At 41.0% G+C, this 22,646-nt stretch overlaps 1 protein-coding gene and 1 non-coding gene across 8 annotated transcripts in view; both read left to right on the forward strand.

The window, feature by feature from the left end:
- TMEM68 (transmembrane protein 68) overlaps window positions 1-22,646 on the forward strand; it is a 41,746-nt gene that overhangs the window by 7,976 nt on the left and 11,124 nt on the right. For 5 of the 7 annotated variants that reach the window (XR_009967579.1, XM_062633375.1, XM_062633378.1 and 2 more), the window contains exons 3-6: window positions 22-186; window positions 1,589-1,782; window positions 18,148-18,478; window positions 20,837-21,001. Coding sequence is in view for 6 of the 7 variants with exons in the window: in XM_062633375.1 (XP_062489359.1) it covers window positions 22-186; window positions 1,589-1,782; window positions 18,148-18,478; window positions 20,837-21,001 (855 nt within the window). In the remaining variant the exon portion in view is untranslated. Of the gene's footprint in view, window positions 1-21; window positions 187-1,588; window positions 1,783-12,284; window positions 12,544-15,572; window positions 16,039-18,147; window positions 18,479-20,836; window positions 21,002-22,646 lie in introns of those variants that run through there. The other 2 variants (XM_062633379.1, XM_062633381.1) reach the window with 2 other exon arrangements.
- On the forward strand, window positions 11,195-11,267 carry TRNAV-AAC (transfer RNA valine (anticodon AAC)). Its single transcript has one exon. It is a non-coding gene; the product is annotated as a tRNA-Val (tRNA).

Raw genomic sequence — 22,646 nt, forward strand, 5'->3', positions numbered from 1 at the left:
ATTGCTTTCCATCCCAAACAGGTTATGAGCTTCATGGTGTGGAAAACCTACCAGAAGGACCAGGCATTCTGGTGTATTACCATGGAGCTATTCCTATAGACTATCTTTACTTCTTGTCCAGGCTGTTTCTCTGGAAGAAAAGACTTTGTCTGTCAGTAGCTGATCATTTTGTCTTTCGCTTACCAGGTAAGAATACATTCTCTTGTCTTTAAGCACTCTGGATTCACTCAACTTGTTGCTAGTTTTGGTGAAATTTACATTTATTACAATTTCAAGACAGCTTTTTAACTAAAAGACTGTTTTTAGATTTTTAAAGTAAAAGCTGGTAGCTGCAGAAGGACAAACAAAGTAGAATATCAAATATCCTGTCTTTTAAGTGAAGGGTCATAAAAACGCTGGTAGACCCTCTGAAGCCAACAAATAGACATTATGTAATTCCTTTGGGATGAAATGTCATGCCTCAGTAGGAAGTGTAGGATAGTGACTATATTAGTGACCTAGTGCTGGCTAGTCAGCAAAGGGCTATGAGTGCAGAAGATCTCAGTAAAGGCAGGATATCAATCACTTACTTGCCCCTACACTGGGTAGCCACTGCAGTGGGGTACAACATCAAATCTACCTTTTGGTAGAAGCCTGGAGTAGGACACAAAACTTCTTTGAAGATTTTACTGTTGAAGAGAGGTCTATAACACTGACCACCACAATACATTCAACACATTGTAGGCTGAGAAAGAAATAAATAATTCCATTGTGAAAGGGAGAAGTTACAGAAAAGCAAACCTCATGCAGTTTTTTGAAAACCAAAGCATAAAGAGCATTCATAAGGAATAGGAGGGAGACTATTTTAAGGCACCTTTATACCACTTATCTTAAAAGGAAGCTATTTAAATGTAGAAGGACATTATTCAGAAAAGAAAGTTGTGTCCAAACACTGAAAACAAAGAGAATAAACTCAAGCAAGTTTGATGTGGGAACATACTAAGGCAGTCATAGAAAACTGTGGAGGAAGAATTTGCTACAGACGTACTTAGTAAATACTGTATTAAAATATTTAAAAAGAAGGACTCGTGGAAATTGAAAAGGCTTTGCTCAGGTTGCTCTAGATGCAAAAGTGGCGATTATTATGTGTTACCAATCCTAATTCTATGGTTATTGCTTACATGCTTCATTATAAAATGTAGCTTAGTACTGTTTCTTGGAAAGTCTTCCAGACAGAAGGAAAGGTTTTTGAGTAAAGATTTATTTTCCTTTCCCCACCGCTTTCCTTGAGCACTATCTATGCATCTACCTGTGTTTTGGTTGTATGGTTGGTATTTTGATCATTATGGAAAATAGCGTGTGGAGGCATAGGTTTATTGAGATGCTCCTAAGAAGCTGGTTCATCTTCATAACATTTGGGCAAAAACACTGTCACTTTTCATTTTGCCAATATTTACTCTGTAGGTGTTTCACTTCCTTCAAGCAAATTTGCCCTAGTCTTGGTATATGGCTATTAGATTTTCATTTAGCTATAATCATATTTCTACATGCAAACAGTATTTGTGATATATTGTTACAATAATATTTATTTGCTATTTATGTATTGCAGGTCTTAAATTGTTACTGGGAGTGACAGGTGTTATGCCAGGTACAAGAGAGGAATGCCTCATTGCCCTGAAGAATGGATACTTGGTGTCCATCTCACCAGGTGGAGTTAGAGAAGCACTATTCAGTGATGAAAGTTATCAACTTGTGTGGGGAAATCGAAAAGGCTTTGCTCAGGTTGCTCTAGATGCAAAAGTGGTGAGTATTATATGTTATGAATCCTAATTCTATGCTTATTGCATATATGCTTCATTATAAAACATAGCTTAGGAATGTTTGTTGGAAAATCTTCCAGACCAAAGAAAAGGTTTTAGAGTAAAGACTTCCTTTCCTCTTCCCATCACTTTCTTAAAGCACATTAATCCGTAGGGAGCAAGGGGTTTATGGAACTGTATAGCTTTATATTGCCATACAGTTTCTTGTCTTGACTGTATTTCAGGAGTATTCACTATAGTCCTTCTCCATATTTCATTCTATTTTCTCATTCTACTAGTCTTAAATATTTATCTTACTTTTAAATACCCAGTCATTTTCTTATGGCTCTTTAATACATGATCCTTATCTTTCTTTCCTCTCATTTATTTTAGGAGGGTCCAAGATTTTGTTCTTGCCCTTACCTTTCTTCACGTTTGTGAAAGATTGCATCCACTAACAGAAGGTGTGTCTACCTCAGTGTCTGAGTTTGAATCATGTGTACACTTTTGAAGCAATTTTTCCATCTCCCTCACCATGCTTTGATTCATGTAATGGAACATGTTAGAATACCTTTTGGCTGAAACTAAATCGGACTAATACTCTCCGGTTGCAAATGGGCATTCAGTCAATGGTACCAGCCGAGAATTAGTTCTACATAAAAACATAGCTCTGAAATGTGTTCAGTGTTGATGCCAGACCCTCAGCATCCTCCAGAGATATGGTTCTATTGATCTGCACTCTGCTAATGTACACATGGCCACAGTTTCAGTTATATTTTCCATATAGATTATGATCTACAATACAAACTTCTACCGCTGGCTCTGACTTCTTCTGTCTAATTCCATGTAGAATCACAGAATCAGCTAGGTTGGAAAAGACCTTCAAGATCATCAAGTCCAACTGTTAACCCAGGCCCATGAGACTGTTTCTCTGACACAGCCTCTGGGAAATACTTTTATTTGGGATGGCATAGAGCTGAAAGAGCAGCAACCCTTCTTTTTCCTAACTGCATTTTCTTATTATCAGCACTGGAGATGAGTTTTCTGTCTTAATTTAAACTTAGCATACCTGGCACTCTTTGTGTCTGACAATACCAGTAGTCATCCAGGCTTCTTCTGTTCAGCCACGAGCTTTCTATTGCTTTCTCATGAATTGCACAACCATCATTTTTCTTTACATTCTTATAAATATCTCATCAATTGCAGCGCTTTTCTTTGGCCTACCACATAAACATAATCCTTGTCTGTTTATAGGAGAATCTGTACAGGAAGTTGAGTTCTTCCCATAAACCTTCCATTTCTTACCACCCCTTTCAGGTTTTTTTGTGCAGTTACAGCTCACTCTCACCCCATCCAATTTGTTGCTTCTCAAACTTTGCTTTTTTATGCTGTATCTCCTACTACAAAGTACCTAGGGTTGCAAAATGCAAGCTTCAGGTTAATAGTTCTTCATAACTTTATCTAGCTCTGAAATCTTGTGGGGAGATAACTAAACACTAGAATAAATTTGGGGGAATTTTTGGCTGAGAGTCCTATCCTACCTCTTTGTTTGTCTTGTTATGTGGCCTTTTAAAAGTCACATTTTATGTGCTTCTGTTCCCTCTCCTATCCTTTTTCTCAAAAGCATGGGCTGGTAAATGTTAGTCACAATACTTCATATATTGTGTGGGCCTGTACACCACCATCAGAATGTGAATAGGATAAACCCTATCAAATTCATACGGGCATTTTGAATTCCCTTACAGTCTTTCTTTTTATATATTAATTTAATAATATACTCAGTAAGAAAGAGGTGTCACTTTAACAACTTAAGTGATTTCTAACCATTTTGCTTTTATACCTGCCTTTCAAGCTACTTCAAATATTTGAACACTGTATTGCCAGTTGTTTTTACTTCACTTGGAATTTATAGTGTAATCCTACAATGTAATAATGTTTCTTTCTAATTTAAATAAAAATTGAATTAAATAACTCTGAATGCCCTTAATATAGAGTGCCACCCTGATCAAAACACATCACAAAAATCCTCCCAGGCTTTCATAATTTAGAAGCACATGGAAATACCTGAATAATAGTACCTAAAATTGCTACCACCTCCTGTTGACAGGTTTGTGGATTTTGGGTTTTTTTTTGTTCTTTCATGTAATGATTTGGGTATTCACTGAAGATAAGGTTCTTGCAGTGTGGAAGGTTCTTGTGGTCATCTGTATAACATATTTGGTAAAACAAACGCTACATAGAATTATGTGTTACTTGAAGGGCAGAGAGTATTTTCTCCTTTGATACCTACTAGCCTGAACTCACCTGCACAGTGCTGCTGACTTTTGTATTACTTATTATTGCAACTCATTCAGGGTTTGTTCAGATTAGGAAGTCTGACTGGATCCCACTGTGGTGGGCATCACTGTAATTAGCTTGCAGGCTCCACTGAAATTTGGGCATCTTTGGTATTTCTCTGGAAATCTGTGAGCAGATAACTCTTAGATAACTAAGAATTTCTTGAAGTGCTGTGCATTTAACAGTAGAGGGGGCAATATTAACCTTTTATGTCCTTTCTTATATAAAGTTAGGCCCATAGTAGCAACTGGATTCCATCTTTTGACAAACATGTTTCATAGAATCACAGAATGGTTTGGGTTGGAAGATCATCCAGTTCCAACCCCCTGCCACAGGCAGGGACACCTTCCACTAGACCAGGCTGCTCAAAGCTCCATCCAACCTGACCTTAAACACTGCCAGGTATGGGGCAGCCACAGCTTCTCTGGGCACCCTCTGCCAGTGTCTCACCAACCCTAAGAGGAAAGATCTTCCTTTAATCTTTACTTGTGTAAAGTGTTCAACACTGTCCCACACAACATCCTTGTCTCTAAATTGGAGAGACATTGATTTGATGGATGGACCACACGGTGGATAAAGAACTGGCTGGATGGCTGCACACAAAGAGTTGTGGTCAATGGCTCAATGTCCGGCTGGAGACCAGTAACGAGTGGTGTCTCTCAGGGATCGATGTTGGGACTGGTCTTGTTTAACATCTTTGTCGCTGACATGGACAGTGGGATTGAGTGTGCCCTCAGCAAGTTTGCCGATGACACCAAGCTGTGTGGTTCAGTTGATACCCCGGAATGAAGGAATGCCATCCAGAGGGACCTTGACACGCTTGTGAGGTGGGCTGATGCCAACCTCATGAAGTTTAACCATGCCAAGTGCAAGGTCCTACACCTGGGTAGGAGCAATCCCAGGCACAGCTACAGGTTGGGCAGAGAAGAGATTCAGAGCAGCCCTGCGGAGAAGGACTTGGGGGTGTTGGTTGATGATGAGAAAATGAACATGAGCCGGCAGTATGCGCTTGCAGCCCAGAATGCCAACCATATCCTGGGCTGCATCAAAAGGAGCGTGACCAGCAGGTCAAAGGAGGTGATCCTGCCCCTCTACTCTGCTCTTGTGAGACCTCACCTGGAGTATTGTGTGCAGTTCTGGTGTCCTCAACATAAAAAGGACATGGAACTGTTGGAACAAGTGCAGAGAAGGGCCACGAGGATAATCAGGGGACTGGAGCACCTCCTGTATGAAGACAGGCTGAGGAAGTTGGGGCTGTTCAGCCTGGAGAAGAGAAGGCTGCGTGGAGACCTCATAGCAGCCTTCCAGTATCCGAAGGGTGCCTATAGGGATGCTGGAGAGGGACTCTTCATTAGGGACTGTAGTGATAGGACAAGGAGGAACGGGTTAAAACTTAAACAGGGGAAGTTTAGATTGGATATAAGGAAGAAATTCTTTCCTGTTAGGGTGGTGAGGCACTGGAAGGGGTTGCCTAGGGAGGTTGTGAATGCTCAGTCCCTGGCAGTGTTCAAGACCAGGTTGGACGAGGCCTTGGGTGATATGATTTAGCGTAAGGTGTCCCTGCCCACGGCAGGGGGGTTGGAACTAGATGATCTTAAGGTCCTTTCCAGCCCTAATTATTCTATGATTCTAAATCTACCCTCTATCAGCTTCCTCTTTGTCCTATCCCTACATGCCCTTGTAAAAAGTCCCTCTCCAGGTTTCTTGTGGACCCTTTTAAGGTACTGGAAGGCTGCTAGGTCTCCCTGTAGCCTTCTCTTCTCCAAGCTGTCCAGCTCTCTCAGCCTGTCTTCATAGGAGAGGTGCTCCAGCCCTCTGCTCATCTTCGTGGCTCTCCTCTGGTGTCTGATTGTTTATATTTGTTCTTGCTGCATTCTTTTCAATACTGGCCACATCAGTCTTATTGGTTGACTGAAGACTGCATGTAGACTCATCTAAACTATCAGAACTGACATTGTATTAGAGTTTTATATAACTCGTATGATACATATTTCTTGCAGTATTGCAGACTGAAATGTAAAATGAAGCTTTGCAGTGTCTCTGTCTAAAGCTTCCATCATGAGCACTGAATAGGAAAGCACTCAATTCATGAAGCTTTGGAGAAAGCAAATAGACATTTACGTTTGGCTCATCTTATCTTCTTCTCAAAGTAAGGTCTCACTGAAGCAGTAATGTTTAGATAATACCCCACTGGAAAGAACTTCTGCAGATCCCTTGGACAAACAAGTCATTTGTATGTCCTGGTTGACCTGGACTACATGCCTTCTGGAAGGCAGAGGTTTAGGTAGTTATAGAACAAGTTCACTTCATTACTGTGACTAAAAGGAAAGACACTGGACATGCCTGAACTTCAAACAGCCATGTCTTAGAGTCTGAGTTAAGATTTCATAGTCTGTAGACAAGCAAACAGTAATTGTATCCATACATACAATGACTTTTTCTCTCTTTATTGTCCCTTTTATGTTTTTGAAACTGTATTTTAAGCATATTTTTGGAATTACTTGTCCAGAAGGTAATGAAAGAACCCCTTTACTCTGTTAAGAATCACTACCACAGAACAGAAACCACAGGATGAGAAAAAAAACAAGCAAGAAAAAGACCTAACTAGAGCCTAACAAAGAACTCAGTGATGGAAGCCATTTAAAGGAAAAAACCCTGACATCCTTACAGATGGAACTTTAACATCAGTTTCTGTGGGAGCTGAGAAATAGAATTTTATTTTTATTCTGAAGTTTCTTTTTTATAACAAGATTCCTTGTTTACTACTTAACTGATAATTCCCCTGTATTCAAGAGATTTTCTTAGCTGCATTAACAGGCAGTTAAGTTTAAAGCTGATATAACATTTCTACCTTTTGGTTTTTTTTATGATTCCTTAGCCCATCATTCCAATGTACACTCAAAATGTCCGGGAAGGATATAGGATGCTTAAAGAAAGAAGTAAGAACTTTAAAACATATTTTAAGTATTTGGAACATTTTCTCCACTTCTCTGATTTCTCTCACTCTTCTTTTACATTTTGCTTTTTGGACTTCTGCTTCCTTTGGATTCTCTAACACACTTGGTGTGGCTCAGAGGTATCTACAATAGCTTGTGTGTAACTGGTTTGTGCTGTGTGACCTGGTTCCTTAATGCAGTATTATTTCAGTGATCTATTAAGTCTATTGAGCTTTGTTTTGGTAGCCAGCTAACCTAAATCCTGCAATTTCTTCTCAACTGTCAGAGTCTTCCATATTAATCAGAATTCAAGTTTGGATAGTGTTTTATGTGACTATAATCTACTTTTTCCTCCCTTAATCTATTTCAGGATTTTTTAGATGGTTGTATGAAAGCACTCGACTGCCGTTTACTCCTCCGTACGGAGGACTTCCAGTTAAATTTCGTACGTACATTGGGGAGCAAATCCCTTATGATCCAAATATCACTACAGATGAATTAGTTGAAAAGGTAAGTTAGCTCTCTGTGCAATATTGAACTATATACTTTTCTCTCTATTGTACATGCACTGAAAACATACTTTTTTTATATGAATAAAGACAAGTACACATTTACTAGCTTGTTAAAGCAATGGGTAGTTGAGCTCCCGGATTATTTGATATACAATTACCTACAAGTAAGTATTGACATAGTAATAGATGACTGAGATGCTCTCATTCTTTCATGTGTGAGCTCTATCTGCTTGGGTTGCTAACTTTGTTTCTCCCGTGCCTTTGATAACTGAAATGATGTGAAGTACATTTTTAGGTTCAGTTTTCAGTAACTAGGAAAATAAATTTCGTACATAACAACTACCTTTTGAGACTCTTCTCTAAATAACACAGGGCTCTATAAACAAAGTTCCACAAAAGCTTCAGTCTTGTCGAAAGGAAAATGCTAAAAGAAGAAAATAAATTGTATTCAGTATATTAAAATATTTTGAGTACTTACAGCTTGGTGAAATCAGTGGTGTCGAGGGGCATAAAAACTTTTATAGATCCAGGGTTTAGGCATTTTTCAAAATTTTTCATACAAGATGAAAGGAGGGCTTTGTGCAAAAAAAAGTCTGCTGTGGCCTAGAAATACACAGATCAAAACACTTATTAGGAATCACTGGTGTAAAAACCACCTTGGTGCCCCCCAAAAGATGCAAGAAAGCTAGCTTTTCTTCCTTTTATTTATTTTTTTTTCCTTTTTTTAGGATTTACTTCAGATTGTTCTGGGCTTCACAGCAGTGAAACCAGAAAGACAGGTTTGGTCTGTTACAGGGGAACTGCCCCAGCAACCTGTGGAGTTTGGTATTAGCAGGTTTCGAAGGCTGGAAGAAATATTAGTGCCAAGGTTATCCATATGATTGTCCATATTCTTATATTTTGGGGAAAAGTATTTTGGGAATCTGCAAAACTGAAATGGAAGTTTCCCATGACATTGATTTGCTTTTCCAAGTCAAGCCTTTGACCACCCACTTAGTGGGAGTAGAGTTAGGTCTTCAGTGGCTAGTATTAGTTAAACACCCCCACAACTTAAGTGGGGGTTGAGATGAGCAGAGGACTGGCTGACCTCTGTCTGATCCTGCCCTGAAAAGGACTCAGGACATGAATCTGCCAGGAAAGGTTTGGCTACTCTTTTCTTATGTTCCCAGTGATATTCTAACATCACTCTGGGGCAGATCACTGGAGTATGTTGATACCCCTATTTCAAGTTTAAATACATGAGGAAAAACTAAGGGAAATTATTTCTTATACCTGGTAGAAATACAGAATATTTTATGTATTCTCACCACAAACTTGCATTTGAATCTCATGTAGAGTAAAACTGAACGGATTTTAGGTACAAATTCTCATATATGCATGCCATATATGATACAATTATGGGAGAATTCATGTTGAGAAGGACAGATGGAGGTCCCCATTCTAAATTCCTGGTCCCAGCAAGATCAGTTGTGAGATCAGATGAGTTTTGCCAGGCTTTATCCAGTGCTTTTGATGAAAATCCTCAGGAATAGAGATGGCACACACTTAGTGTTTGCATGTGTTCAAGGTTACTTTGACTTAGTAATGGCCAGGTTTGATAAAACTCAATAATTTCAGTCTATCCAAACTGCAGTCAATATTTTTGTTCTTTTCCAAGGAAAGTGTCACTAGGACAACTAGTTAATATAAACCACAACTTTTTTCTTAAAATAGATCTTATGTGTTAATTTCCCAATGCCTCCTGAGCCTCTAAGAAGTCATCAGTGATTATACTGTTCTTCCTTGCACAAGCAAGTCTGTAAAGTCAACTTTCTCTTCTCTTTTCAGACAAAGGCTGCCATCCAGGCTCTCATAAGCAAGCATCAAACAATCCCAGGCAGCATATGGAAGGCTTTGTTGGAGCGATTTGATAAACGTAAAAGTGACTAGAAAGCTTTTGTTTATTTCACTGTTTTTATACAATATAGTAAAAACCAATGTCCTATGGCACTGATGACTAATAATTGGCATTCAGCCAGTTTCACAAATTTCTATAGATTTGACAGAAGAAAGCAAATAATCTCTTGAAGGTTCCCCTGTGTCTTTGAGGATATTCTGAAGTCAGAAAGATGAAGAAGAAAACTTGTGTGTAATAGCAATGCAACAGCTGAGTTCCCCCAAAGGAAATTGTGTAGCCAGGATTTGCCTGGTTCCTAAAACAAGTAAGTACATACATCTGAGAGCCTCAGAAGTTTTGTCTAAATACATGCTTCTGTGTTTTGAGTGGTTCATGGTCCATGCTCAGAGCAGATCCTCAGTCAGTGTTGTCCCACAACAGTCCCCACCCTCAGAGAGTGCCTTCCTGTTGGACCCCACGCAAGACAGTGTCAGAAGAGAAACTGTCTTGCTTTAGCTAATGAGGTACTGCTTAGGCCATTTTTCTAGAGAGACTATATGAAGAGAAGTAATCCCATTAAACCAGTTACTAGACTCCTACAAATATATCAGTTTAGTGGTTTGGTACCCTGGAAAGTAGGAATGCCACCTCCAAGACTTTGTCCTAACAGGAAAAAAGAAAAAAAAAAGTCTCTTAGAGAAAAAAAAGCTTTAGTTAAGTGTAGCGCTATGCAAGTACAGATAGTAGTTTCAAGTGTGAGCTGGTACATCATGTCTTATTAAACCGTACACTACTGGTGCAGTGGATGAGGCTGCCCCCAGCCTGAGAATCCCTGCATCGCAGTGTGTTTGCAGTACATACGTGCTATACTCGCCCACAGCTCCCAGCTAGCAGGGAGCGGGCTTGGGGGAGCTTCCTTAGGTAGTGCAGCCCGGAGGCGTATCGTCACTGGGGGTTTGCCCAGAAACGCAGAACTGCAACAGTGTCGTCCCCCTATGGATTGAACGTAAATGCCTGTTTGAAAAGGTGGGCAACAGGCAGCACTGTCTTCCTAGCACACCTTGGAGAACACTGAAACATGCTACAAAGCAGAATGTGTTTTTACAAGCTGTGAGATGTTGTTACTGGTGGGAGTGGGAGAGCTTTGTGTAATCTATCCAATATGCCATTAAATGCAACCAAATCTGTTAACCTCAAACACCAAGAAAGGTAATTTTTGCGCCTCATTTTTCCTTTTTGTACTGTTAATACCTATATAATCTTTCCCCTCAATGTCCTAAAACTTTGTGTAGCATCTAAGGAATATATGCAACATTTGCCTGTTTTCATTAGAAAACTCAATCTAGTGTTTGGATTAACATGAATTCTTCCTCCTCCCATGCTGCTTCTCCAGAGATTTCTTGCACTAGTGTGGCACTTAAGGACATGGTTTAGTGCTGGACACCTGATGCTAAAGGCTGTGCTGCAACTCAGAACAGAGTACTAGCCTTGGGTGGGTGATACATAATCAGAGCACTGATTATCTTCCCAAGCAGAGATTCAGCCTGGATCTCTGTATCTCAGTTGTCATTTGTTTGCTAACAACGTTCATGTTTTTCCTAGGCTGTTTCATCTTACAGCAGCATCCCTGTAGTATCTGCAGCTTAGCTTAAGTGAGCTGGAGTAAAAAATTGACATCTATAGTAGTTATCCCTTTTTACAATTATTGTAAGAATGTTTTGAAAGAGGTCAAGGGGAGGTGCGGTAACATAAGGAGTTTCCGTAGTGTAGTGGTTATCACGTTCGCCTAACACGCGAAAGGTCCCCGGTTCGAAACCGGGCGGAAACACTACCTTTTTTCCCCAGCAGGCCGAAGGCGGCGATCCTGCACCTCCGCTCGCGAGACCCCACTCGGAATAGTTCGTGCAGTTCTGGTGTTCTCAACATAAGAAGGGTATGGAGCTGTTGGAGCGAGTCCAGAGGAGGGCCACGAGGATGATCAGGGGACTGGAGCACCTCCCATATGAATACAGGCTGAGGAAGTTGGGGCTGTTCAGCCTGGGGAAGAGAAGGCTGTGTGGAGACCTCATAGCAGCCTTCCAGTATCTGAAGGGGGCCTATAGGGGTGCTGGGGAGGGACTCTGCATTAGGGACTGCACCGATGGGACAAGGAGGATTGGGTTAAAACAGAAACAGGGGAAGTTTAGGTTGGGTATAAGGAATATACAAAGATATATACTGTGTGTATATTTATAAGGATATATATAGTGTATGTCTGCTGTTAGGGTGGTGAGGCACTGGAACAGGCTGCCCAGGGAAGTTATGAATGCTCCATCCCTGGCAGTGTTCAAGGACAGGCTCGACGGAGCCTTGGTGTAGGGTGAGGCATCCCTGCCCGTGGCAGGGGGATTGGAGCTAGATTTTAAGGTCCCTTCCAACCCAAATCATTCTACTATTCTATTATTGAGAGATGGGAGTGGGTTTGAATGACATATAAGATGGTGATTTTTCTAATTAAAAAAAAACCACACAAAAAAAGACATTTCCCCCAGAAACATTGTAATACCCCTGTAATAAAGAGCGGTTTAGAACAGTATTACAGGAACTAGAACCTGCTATTACTGAAAACAGAATTTCTTTCATGCAAGTAGACTTGCAATTGCTGATCAGGTCACTCCCGTGCTACACGTATTTTCTGTCATTCCAGCCATAAAAACCATAAAAACATGAACTGAAACCAGCATGGCCACACCAGACCCTTCCTCTCCACTGCCTGCCCGCACCCTCTCGCTGGCAAGGCGCGCCCCCTGCCGGCGACTCCTCTCCCGCCGGAAGCGCCGGGCGGTGCGTGGCGGACGCGGTCCGGGCTGCTCCCGCGCCCCCCACGGCGCGGAGTTCCCCTTCCCCTCCCCTCCGCGGCCGCTCTCGTTCTCCCAGGGCCCCGCGCCGCCTCCTCCGCAGCCGAACAGCACGGTGCCGTCCCGCCTGCGCCCCGCCGCGGGGAGCCGCCCAGGCCCGGCCGCCCCGCGGGCACCCATCCTCCGCGGGGGCGGCGGGCGGCGAAGTAAAACCAGGCCCCGGCAGGGACGCGGGGCTGGAACCGGAGCAGCCGCCGCCAGGGCAAGGTGAGCGGGTGCTGCCGGCGCGTCCCCGCCCCGGGCCTGGCCCCGCCGCCACCCCGCCGTTCCCGGGGCGGCAGGTGGCTTGCCTCGGCCACCACCGAGCTCGGGGTCTTGCTCCAGTTACTGTCGGGACGGGGAGTGCGGGCAGGGCGCGATGCGGGGCGGTGCGATGGCAGCGGCGGAGCCGCCGTGCCCTCGGCTGGAGCAGCCGGGCTGGGGCTGTGTGCTCCTCTCAGGAGAGGGAAACTCGGTCCCCCTCCAGCCTCCTGCAGAAGGAACCGGTGTCCCGCTGTCACAGGAGCAAGGAGTAGGCCAGTACCTACTTCAGAACAAGAGCACAACCACCCTCCGGCTGTCGGTTTCTCTGCAGTGGAGGATGCCGTGAGCAGGATTATCAGGATCTTACGTTCTTTGTGTTTCTGGTGGCATTGCTAACTCTGGTAGAAGCACCCCCGTAACCGGCTGATGCAGTGGAAAGCAGTGCATTTATATTTATTTGCAGGGTCGTGTAGGTGTTTGCTTTGCGTGTTTTTCTAGTTTGGAAATCATAGAACACCAGGTTGGAAAGGACCTCACGGATCATCTGGTTTAACCTTTCTTGGCAAAAGCACGGTCTAGACAAGATGTCTCAGCACCCTGCCCAGCCACATATTACAGCATCTGATGTTGGGGCTGATTGTTCTTATGATGAAATATTTTCCTCTTGTGCCCAGTCGGAATCTCCCCAGGATAATTTGTGCCCATTGCCGTATCTTTTGCATGTGACTTGTAAAAAGGGAGTCTCTGTCTTCTTTGTAGCCACCTTTAAATACCGGAACATGGTGATAAGGTGTCCCCTAAGCCTTCTTTCTTCCAGGCTGAACAGACCCAGCTTTGTTAGTCTTTCCTCCCATGGCTTCACAGCCCTTTGATCATCTCTGTGGCCCTTCTCTGGACCCTTTCCAGCCTGTCCACAGTGGGGACCTTTTTTTATAGCGGGGACCAAAACTGAACACAGTATTCCAGGTGTGGCATGACAAGAGCTGACTGGGATAGTGACATCTCCAGAGGTTCAACTTATACATTTCATACACATGCTAAAATCATGTTGTGCATGGTTTCAGAGAATCATAGAAGGGTTTAGGTTAGAAGGGACGTTAAAGATCATCTAGTTCCAGCCCCACTGCTGCAGTCAGGGACACTTTCCACGAGACCAGGTTGCTCAAAGTCCCATCCAGGCTGGCTGCCAGGGATGGGCAACCTGTTCCAGTGCCTCACCACCCTCATAGTGAAGAATTTACAGCAGTATATGTTGCTTTCTGTAATTGCTGCTTGTAGCATGATCAGTAGGGTCTCGGTTTAACCCAGTGTCTGTGCACTACAGCTGCAGATTACTGTAGTTTAGTTAAGGATTTTCCCGGGTTGCATGCTAGAAGTCAGTGAAAGGAATTATATTTTAGCCTTGTTTCCGCTTCACAGACAGTGTAAAGCCTTAACCGTAAGTGTAAGTCAGTGTGCACCATCATTAGTCAGATGACAAATTGCATCTTTTTCATCTGTGAAACTGTATGTAAGATTTTCTATTGGAAAGTTTGAACTTAAAAGTTTTTACTTTGAGCTACACAACGGGAAATGTGTTAGTGATGTCAGTTAAAATACGTTTTTTAAGGATATGCTCGTATTACAGAGGGATTCTGCCTGTAAGTCAGCTAATGCTGAGACTTAGTAGTACTGCACCCCATTGAAGTTTTTAGATCTGGACAGTGACTGATGTCAGAAAACCTCTGACAAGTAGGGCAGGATAGTCTCTGCTTAGATGAGGTCCTAATCAGGTTGACATGGTGGTGTTTCTAGAAGACTGTGCTGCTTTATCTCACTCCTTTATCTGCTCTGGGCAGCTGTAAATTTGGAACAGACCAAAATGACAATATCTGTTAGTAGTTGTCCTGCGTTCAGCTGTAATGGTTATTTTTCTCGTTCTTAGTAGCTGGTACAGTGCTGTGTTTTCAACTTTAGCCTGAGAACAGTGCTGATAATACACCGATGTTTTAGTTGTTGCTAAGTAATGCTTACCCCGATCAAGGACTTTTCAGTCTCATGCTCTGCCAATGAGGAGGGGCATGGAAAGACGAGAGGGAGCAGAGACAGGACGCCTGACCCAAACTAGCCAAAGGGGTATTCCATACCACAGCATGTCATGCCCAATATATAAAACTGGGGGCAGTTTCCTGGAAGGTCCAGATCACTGGGTATCAGTCAGTGGTGAGCAATTGTATTGTCCTGTTGTTTTTATAGGGTTTTTTCCTTTCCTTCCCTTTTTGGTTCTATGTTCCCTTGTTATTTCCCTTATCATTATTATTGGTGGTAGCAGTAGTGGGTTTGTGTTATACCTTAGTTACTGGACTGTTCTTATCTGAACCCGTGAGATTTGCATTCTTTTGATTCTCTTCCCCATCACTCCAGGAGCAGGGGAGAAAAAAAGGTGGGGAGAGAGTGAAGTGGCTGCATGGTTCTGAGTTACCAGCTGGGCTTAAACCATGAAAGTGGCATATATGAACTATGTTGGACCTTTACGTAATATGGAGCATCCTGTGCTTTTTTGGAAATGGAGACAGAATCTATTTTCCCTTCTTCACTGCTGTTATCTTTGTTAGTGTGTTCAGTGTGGCAGTCACATACATCACTTAGATATATTTTTGTGGCTGTACAATGGGTGATCAAAACAAATGCTGGACCTGTTGCAGAGGGAGCAAAATTACAAGAGATAAAGGCATGAAGAAGGCCTTTATCTGGTGGACGGTAAGTCAAATATAAGTGAGGTTGGCTACCTACATTTTGGGCTATGCTAGCAAGGCTACAGCCATTAGATCGAGGAAGTATTTATAACCCTCTTCAGCACATTTAGGACTACAAGTCAAGTTTGGACCCCCACAATACAAGAAATGCTGAAAAACTGGAAGGGGTGCAGAGGAGGGCCACCAGCTCTGTTAGAGTCTCAAGCACATGGTGTCTGTGGAGAGGGTGAGATAGCTTTGTGTTTAGCCTGAAGAAGAAGGCTTAAAGGGGATCTTACTGCGCCTCTTAATGAGTGGTTATGTGTGTGTGGGGGGGAGTTAGACCTTTCTCAGTAAAGGGACATGAGACAACTGACACAAATTGCAGTAAGGGGAATTATAACCAGGATAAGGAAAAACATTTTCACCATGAGGGTGATCAGACACTTGTGCTTGATTGGGGATTGGGGGTCCAGGGAAGCAGTGGAATATCCATGCATGCAGATGCTACAAACTGGGCTGGACACTGCCCTGAGCAACCTGATCTGACTCCTTAGTTAGCTAAAGGTTGGACAGGTGCTGTCCAGTGAATCTTTCTATTATAAATTATTCTATGATTCCCTTCAAGATGACGAAACAACATTGTTCAGAATGGAGTTGACTGTTCCTAAGAGAAGGCAACACTTTAGATGTTAGCTCTGTGGCTGACAGCAAAGAGGAGGTCAGATCTTAATTTCTGTTACAGGTTAGTGCATAAATATGCAACTTGCAAACAGTGATGGTGGCATTTGAGGTATTGCATCTAACATTGCAGGCAAAAGGACAAGTTGCATTTTGCAAGGCTGACATGTGTGGACAGGATGTTAACTTTACTTGATGAGGATTTTGTTCTGGAGAAAGCCATAAGCAAAAGGATAATAGATGGGAGAGTGTAACTGTAATCTTTAAAGCTATATAATCACCTCTGAGTTTTGAAAAGTTTGTGCCATAATCCATGATCTGTATTGTTCTCTAGCTAGTAGGTGGAACTGCTGGAGAAGTCCAGGCATAACCATCTGATAAATATTGTAGTGTTGAATGCTACTCTTAAATCCTGCTTGATATCACAACTTGTGTTTCTTATATTTGCTGTGGGTGTTTGCTGCTTGACAGGTTCTGGAGTTTGGCTCTGGTGACCGCAGTGAGAAAGGGCTTTCTCTTGCTCTCCCACATGCTCAGTTTTTCCTGTCCTTTCCCCCCTAATTCACACCCCCAAACACATGTGCATGAAATCAGTGAAGTGCTTGTCACTAATGCTACATGCTTATACATCACTGAGGATAAATCAGCTTCTTCTCGCATTGTCTTCAGGAACATGCTGAGGAGTGAAATGTTGCAAGCCTGAATTAGTGGAACAGGCATGGATCGTGGGAGCAAAGTCCTTGTCACACGATCAGCTTTCTTGTCAGTAGGGCTTAACTTGGGCAATGTGGGTACGGGCTGATTTCAAAACAGAAGGAAAAGGAACATCCTTGCTCTGTCAGGATTGGAGGAAAAATTGAGACCGGGAAAAAAGTGAGATGAGTTCTGCTGTAGCACATGTTTCAACATCTCATAGCAAATGTGGAGTAAAACTGATCTGCTTTGTCTTTTTTGTGTTGTCATTAGAGTTCTGGTAGTATTAGTTATCTTCTGAATTTCAGTCACGTACTGCTTGCAAGAAAAAAGCAACACTAAAGGAGTGATAGACATACGTCTCTCTCGACGTGGGAACTCTGCAGTCATACATGCTCTAAGTCACATTTTAATTAAAAAAAAACCAAACATTTTAATAAAAAAAAAAAAACACAAAAACTCTGAGCTTAGATTCTTTCAGAAATTCCTGTTCTTAATCCATTTCTGTCTACAAGCCTCCATTATAGTTTCAACATGTTTTTGTTCTCAGTGTTGACTAGTAGTTACTTCAAGTCTTGACCAAACCTTTAGTCTAGATTAGGATAATTTTTTTCCACAAGGTATCATTTACAGTGTACTAGAACTGTAGCTAAAGTACCCAAGCATACAAGTTGTCTCATGTTTGTAAGATGAAGTGAATAGCAAGTTTTCCTCTAAATTTTACTAAGCTAAGAAAAAAATATTGCTCTGGAATTACAGAAGACCTGAAATTCCAGCCTAGAGAGGTCTAGCCCTGAAAATTCTTAGGAGCTGGCACTGGAGAGGAGAGATAGGTACAGTAAAGCCAGAGCAGTTAAAACTTTTAAAGGACTTTTGTATTTGTTTTCTTTGTCCTTTCTGCTGCCTGTCTGTGTTGTGCATTGAACTTGGTGTTTCACTATCTGTAAATTTCCAGGTACAAGTAAAGTTCTGTCCAGGAGTGAGATTTGCATATTTAAGACGATCTTCTTCCCGAATTGTCACATGCTTGTGGTTAGTGGAAGTATTCAGCAGGTATTATAGCACTGGATTTGAAATTGTGCCATTCCCTCTTGTAATAAGTGCTTGGGAAAAGGTTTTGAATGTACCGTGTATTACGTAGAACAATGTAAATTGTTGGTAACAGTATTAAGTGTTCTGGATCTGCATCAGTTGAACATTTTTAAGGAGATAAAATCTTATCCTGAGATTAAGCAATTGCACTGTCTTTCTCAACTAGAATTGTCAGCATTTCCACCACGCGAAAGAAAAAGATTAAAAAAAGTCAAGTAAAAGTTTTGCTGTGTGAACCACTATGTTTCTAATAGGTGCTGCTGGGATGTGGGGTAAATGGTACATGAATAAAATGCATTAGAGAGGTTTTTTGTATGCTAAAGCAGGATAGGCAGATCTGCCTTTTTTTAGGATTTATTACTTTACTTTTTTTTTTTTAATTTCACAGGAGATGATAGGTGGAAATGAATCCTGTGCTGCAGGGCCGATGCCTATGTCCTACTTAACCTGCCTGACTTACATTCTGCGAGAATGGACTGGCGTGGAGCATATTGAAGATTATCTGAGTTATGCAGTCTACCTTTCATGGGTGCTTTTTCCACTTGTAGCAGTTTTTCTACTACCAGGAGTTCTTGTCATCCTCTTCTACACTTCCATTCTCCTTCTTCATATTTATAAAAGGAAGAATGAACTAAAGGAAGCCTATTCCAATGATTTCTGGGATGGTGCAAAACAAATGTTGGCTACCTTATGGGATGGACATGGAAGAATATGGCATGGTAGGTGAGATCTGATGTTTGATTAAAAACCACTGAAGCTCTTATTCCTGGCTTACCTTTCAGGATTATCGGTATATAACTGATTGTGCTGCTGTTGCATGAAATTTAAAATTCAGGCCAATAATATTTCCCATTTTACCAATGAACACCAGTGGTGCCTGGGAGAAATAAAAGCCACTTTTTTGGATGTAAATTTTTTTGTCTTATGCATTTATTCCTTTGCTGCTGCAAAATGAGAGCATTCATCCAGTTGAATATATAGGCATTTTTTGAATTGTGTATTTATTGTTTTTCTTTTTTTATAACTACTGAATTTCCTCATTTGTGGAGGACCTGAAATGTCTATGTTAAAAATTAGATCAATTTACTATATTATTTCAGAGTCAGTATATAAACACTCAAAGTTAAATGCCAGTTCTCTAATAGCTGGTATGTCAGGATGTTAGTGTTATTTAATTGCGCTTAACCGGCCTTTTACATGTAATGCCAGATGATGGCTAAATGGAGAACTCAGTTCCCTCACTAGTTGCTGCTTCAAATTAACTTTAGAGCCTGTTACAGAACCCTACTTTTTTATTTTCTTTCTATGTATTTTTGTCCAACTACTTTCTCTATTACAATGTTAAAACTGAGGGCTCTGTTTCTTGTCCTTCTACTATTATTTCTTTATAAAGACAGACTTAATAAATGATTTGGCTTTTCTTTCGAAGGAAATCATAAGCCTCTTTCAGAGCCATTCAGCTAGACACAGCTAAAGGAGAAAGAGATGTTTAAGAGCAATTTACATAAAGAACAAATCCTCCTTGAAAATCATCTCTATTTGTTCTCTAGTCAAAGGGAAGTGGGTTTTCAAGGCATTGATAACCAGATGGTGCAGCGGCTGTATCAGATAGGCTTTGTAAGACTAAGATGTAACTTTCAAATCTAGGAAAGTACACTAGATCAAAATCAACAGCTACATCAAAGAGCTTAAAATGCTCACTTCACAATAAAAAGCTATTTACTTTTTTCATAAGAAAATGATTTTTTTTTAAGTCCTTGTCTCTTTTCATCCTTAGTAACTTTTTCTAAGGTCTGACTTTTTATTTGTGCAGAAAAGATTCTTATCCAGTTCCTCATTGACAGTTGTGACTTTTTTCTGCCCTGCCAGCTGCTTCCATGTTCTCTATGCACTTCTCTTGCTAAAGAGTAAAATATTTTGTGATTATTTTTTCTCCCACTTGATTAATCAATATATGATAGGAAGAACTTTCTCTCCTGAAATCTCACAGCACTGGGAAAAAAAAGACCCTAAACAAAACAACTCCAACCCCCAAAAGCCCCAAGCACCAAAGTGGTATGTGATACATGCAACTTCATATATATTATGTAAATGCTAGATGTAGGTATCATTCTGGTTATGACCAGCTGTCATGGAGCACAGTCCGTGATCACTTGGTTCACTATGCTTGCAACATGTTGCAGCTCCACAGGTATAGAAAGAAAAATAGAAGAAGAGCCAAAAGTACCTATAGGACTAAAAATAATTCACTGGATTGGGAATTGCAGACCTTACTAACTTTGGAAGAAGTGACAGGGTTTGGGGTTTTTTATTTGGTTTTTATTATTTCTTTAAAAAAAACACAAGATACTGTAACAGTACTGCTTGATATTAACTGAATGTTCTATACTGATGCATTCTGATATTTTGTGTTAACTGAATATATTCTGCACTGTTAACTTAATTAGAGATGTAAGTTCAGTAAGAAACTTGTCTGTGTTTATGTATATTTCAATTAAGCATGTAAAACCCCAAACAGCTTTTAGTACTTAGTGATGGAAAACTGGAGCAAGTATAACTCTGAGAGAAATAACAAAGATAATCTTCATACGCTGGAATAAAATGAGACATGTAAATGGATGTTGTCACGTCACATCTTCTTAAATAGTTACTGGTGGCAATGAGCTTTGAAAGGTAAATAATAACTTGAAATAGTTGTTTTGTGTCTCCTATCCAATCCTGATTGTGATTTCTCTTGAATGATTGGAGGACTCTGCAGCCTTGAAGACAGTGAACTGAAAAAATAAGGAAAAAATATATACTTCAAGAGAGTGAGACTGGGTGGTTTGTTTTCAGGGTTTTTTTTATCCTTTTGTTCTTCTTTCTTTAAATATGTTTCTTCTGCTTTAAATTAAACCTGCATCTCCTGTGAAAGCAACTTAGTAAATACTGCAAGTCACTTCTTGAGTTTTTAGAGGTCGCTTTGCTGTTACTACTTCTCAATAGCTATTGATTTCAGTTTACCAACTTGCCGTTAGTTTCTTTGGGATGCAATTGTATCAGACTTTGACATCTGTTATGCCTTTAACTTCTAACAGGTTATGAACTTCACGGTGCTGAAAATATTCCTGAAGGTCCAGGACTTATTGTGTTTTATCATGGAGCTACTCCTGCTGATTGTGTCTATTTCATGGCTAGACTTCTTATACAAAAGAAGAGATACTGCCACGTAGTAGCTGATCATTTCGTCTTTAGATTACCAGGTAACATGCTTCATTCTAAACAATCAATTTGAGAACTTTTAATTTTTTTAAATTTTTCTTTTTAATGGTGTAATCAATAAAAATTGTACCACAGGAACACAGCTCTCAACAGACATTCAGACAAATTTAGTTAAAATGTTGGAGTACAGCTGTCTCTAACATGCTCTGTACAAACAAGAATGAGTTTAGGAGACTGGCCCATGCAAGGATGGGTCATACTTCTAGCTGGACAACACCTTCCAACAGCTGTAGGGTGTTTAGAAACAAAGAGAAGGAGATGATAAGGGAAACAATTGTCTCTGTGTTAATTGGTAGCAAGGATCCAAGTAAGATGCTTCTTTTTTTTTATTAATATAGGCAGAATGAGTGGTGTTACCTGATTAAGAAGCAAACTGCTTGGAAGCAGTGTCTTAAAGTTGACAGTAATAGTCTGGAGGGACGATGTATTTTTGTACCCACCCAGTTGAGTATGGTTGGCAGTAGAACCTGCCCAGGAGAAGACTCTTCCAAGTAGAATCTTTTTTTGGAGGAAAGCTGTAGAAGTGTCCAGCAAGTTTGTGTAAAACATGAGGCAAAGCATGAAGAAATTGAAAAATGTGTTTAGAACCAGATTTTTGGCCTAGTGAAAAACACTGCTGATTGATGAAATGAATTACATGAGGGGGTTGTTTTTTGTGTATGTGCAATCCCGGAGTACCCAGTTCTTTTCCCAATTTAAATTTGTGACTAAAACTTTACAAGAGTGTTCTGTAGTGCACTGATGCTTTTAGTGGAAACAAAGATGTCCTTTTGTCAGCATAGTTTTATTTCAGCTTTAATCCCTGAAAACTGACTTTTCCATACTGATAACAGCATGACTTTGCCTCTACAACTGCATTTGCCAGAGGCTAGGATTTGTCAGTTGATTATCAAATCTTTTGCATACAGCTGACTAATGTAGCCTATTTTGTAATTTATATTTGGCTCCATATTATATATATTAATATTTATATACAGTTGTTTATCAAATGGGAGATTAATTTTTTTGTTTTTCTCAATTTCTGCTTTAAAATAAGGTTCTAAGTGTGAGTACACTTACGAATCTCCCAAATATCGTTTAGTAGCATTGCAGAGACATCTGGCTAAATGACTGGTCTTGAAGAACTGGCTTCAGCAGTACAATGTCCAGCTAACAGCTGGTTTCTACAGGTCTTCCTCAGGAATTTATACTGGAACCAATGCTACTTAATGCTTTTACTGCACACCTGGGTGAGGGGCTGGAGTGTGCTTATAGGAAGTTCACCAATGATACCAAAGTGAGGGAGTAGTTGATAGACTGGGGGTTAGAGCTGGTGTTCAGAGTGCCTTCACAGAAATGAACTGGCAGAAACTTGACAAAGTTCAGCACATACAGTTGTGAAGCTTGCTTCATGCCAGGTGCACATCACATGTGACAGTACCGTGGGAAAAAGGGTGGCTTTGCAGGAAAGGACATTGTCACTCAAGTGGACAGGATCTTGCAATGTGATGTCCAGTTTTGGACTCCCCAGTACAAGACAGACATTGACACAATAGAGCATGTTCAGTGGCTGATGGGGTGCTGGAGTATACAGTGTATGAGGAGAGGCTGAGAGAACTGGATTTGTTTGGTCTGTCTGAGATCAGG

The sequence above is a fragment of the Pezoporus occidentalis genome, unplaced genomic scaffold (assembly GCF_034315485.1).
Source record: "Pezoporus occidentalis ecotype Australia unplaced genomic scaffold, CSIRO_AGI_Poc_V1 ctg4, whole genome shotgun sequence".
In the NCBI taxonomy this organism is placed as follows: domain Eukaryota; kingdom Metazoa; phylum Chordata; class Aves; order Psittaciformes; family Psittacidae; genus Pezoporus; species Pezoporus occidentalis.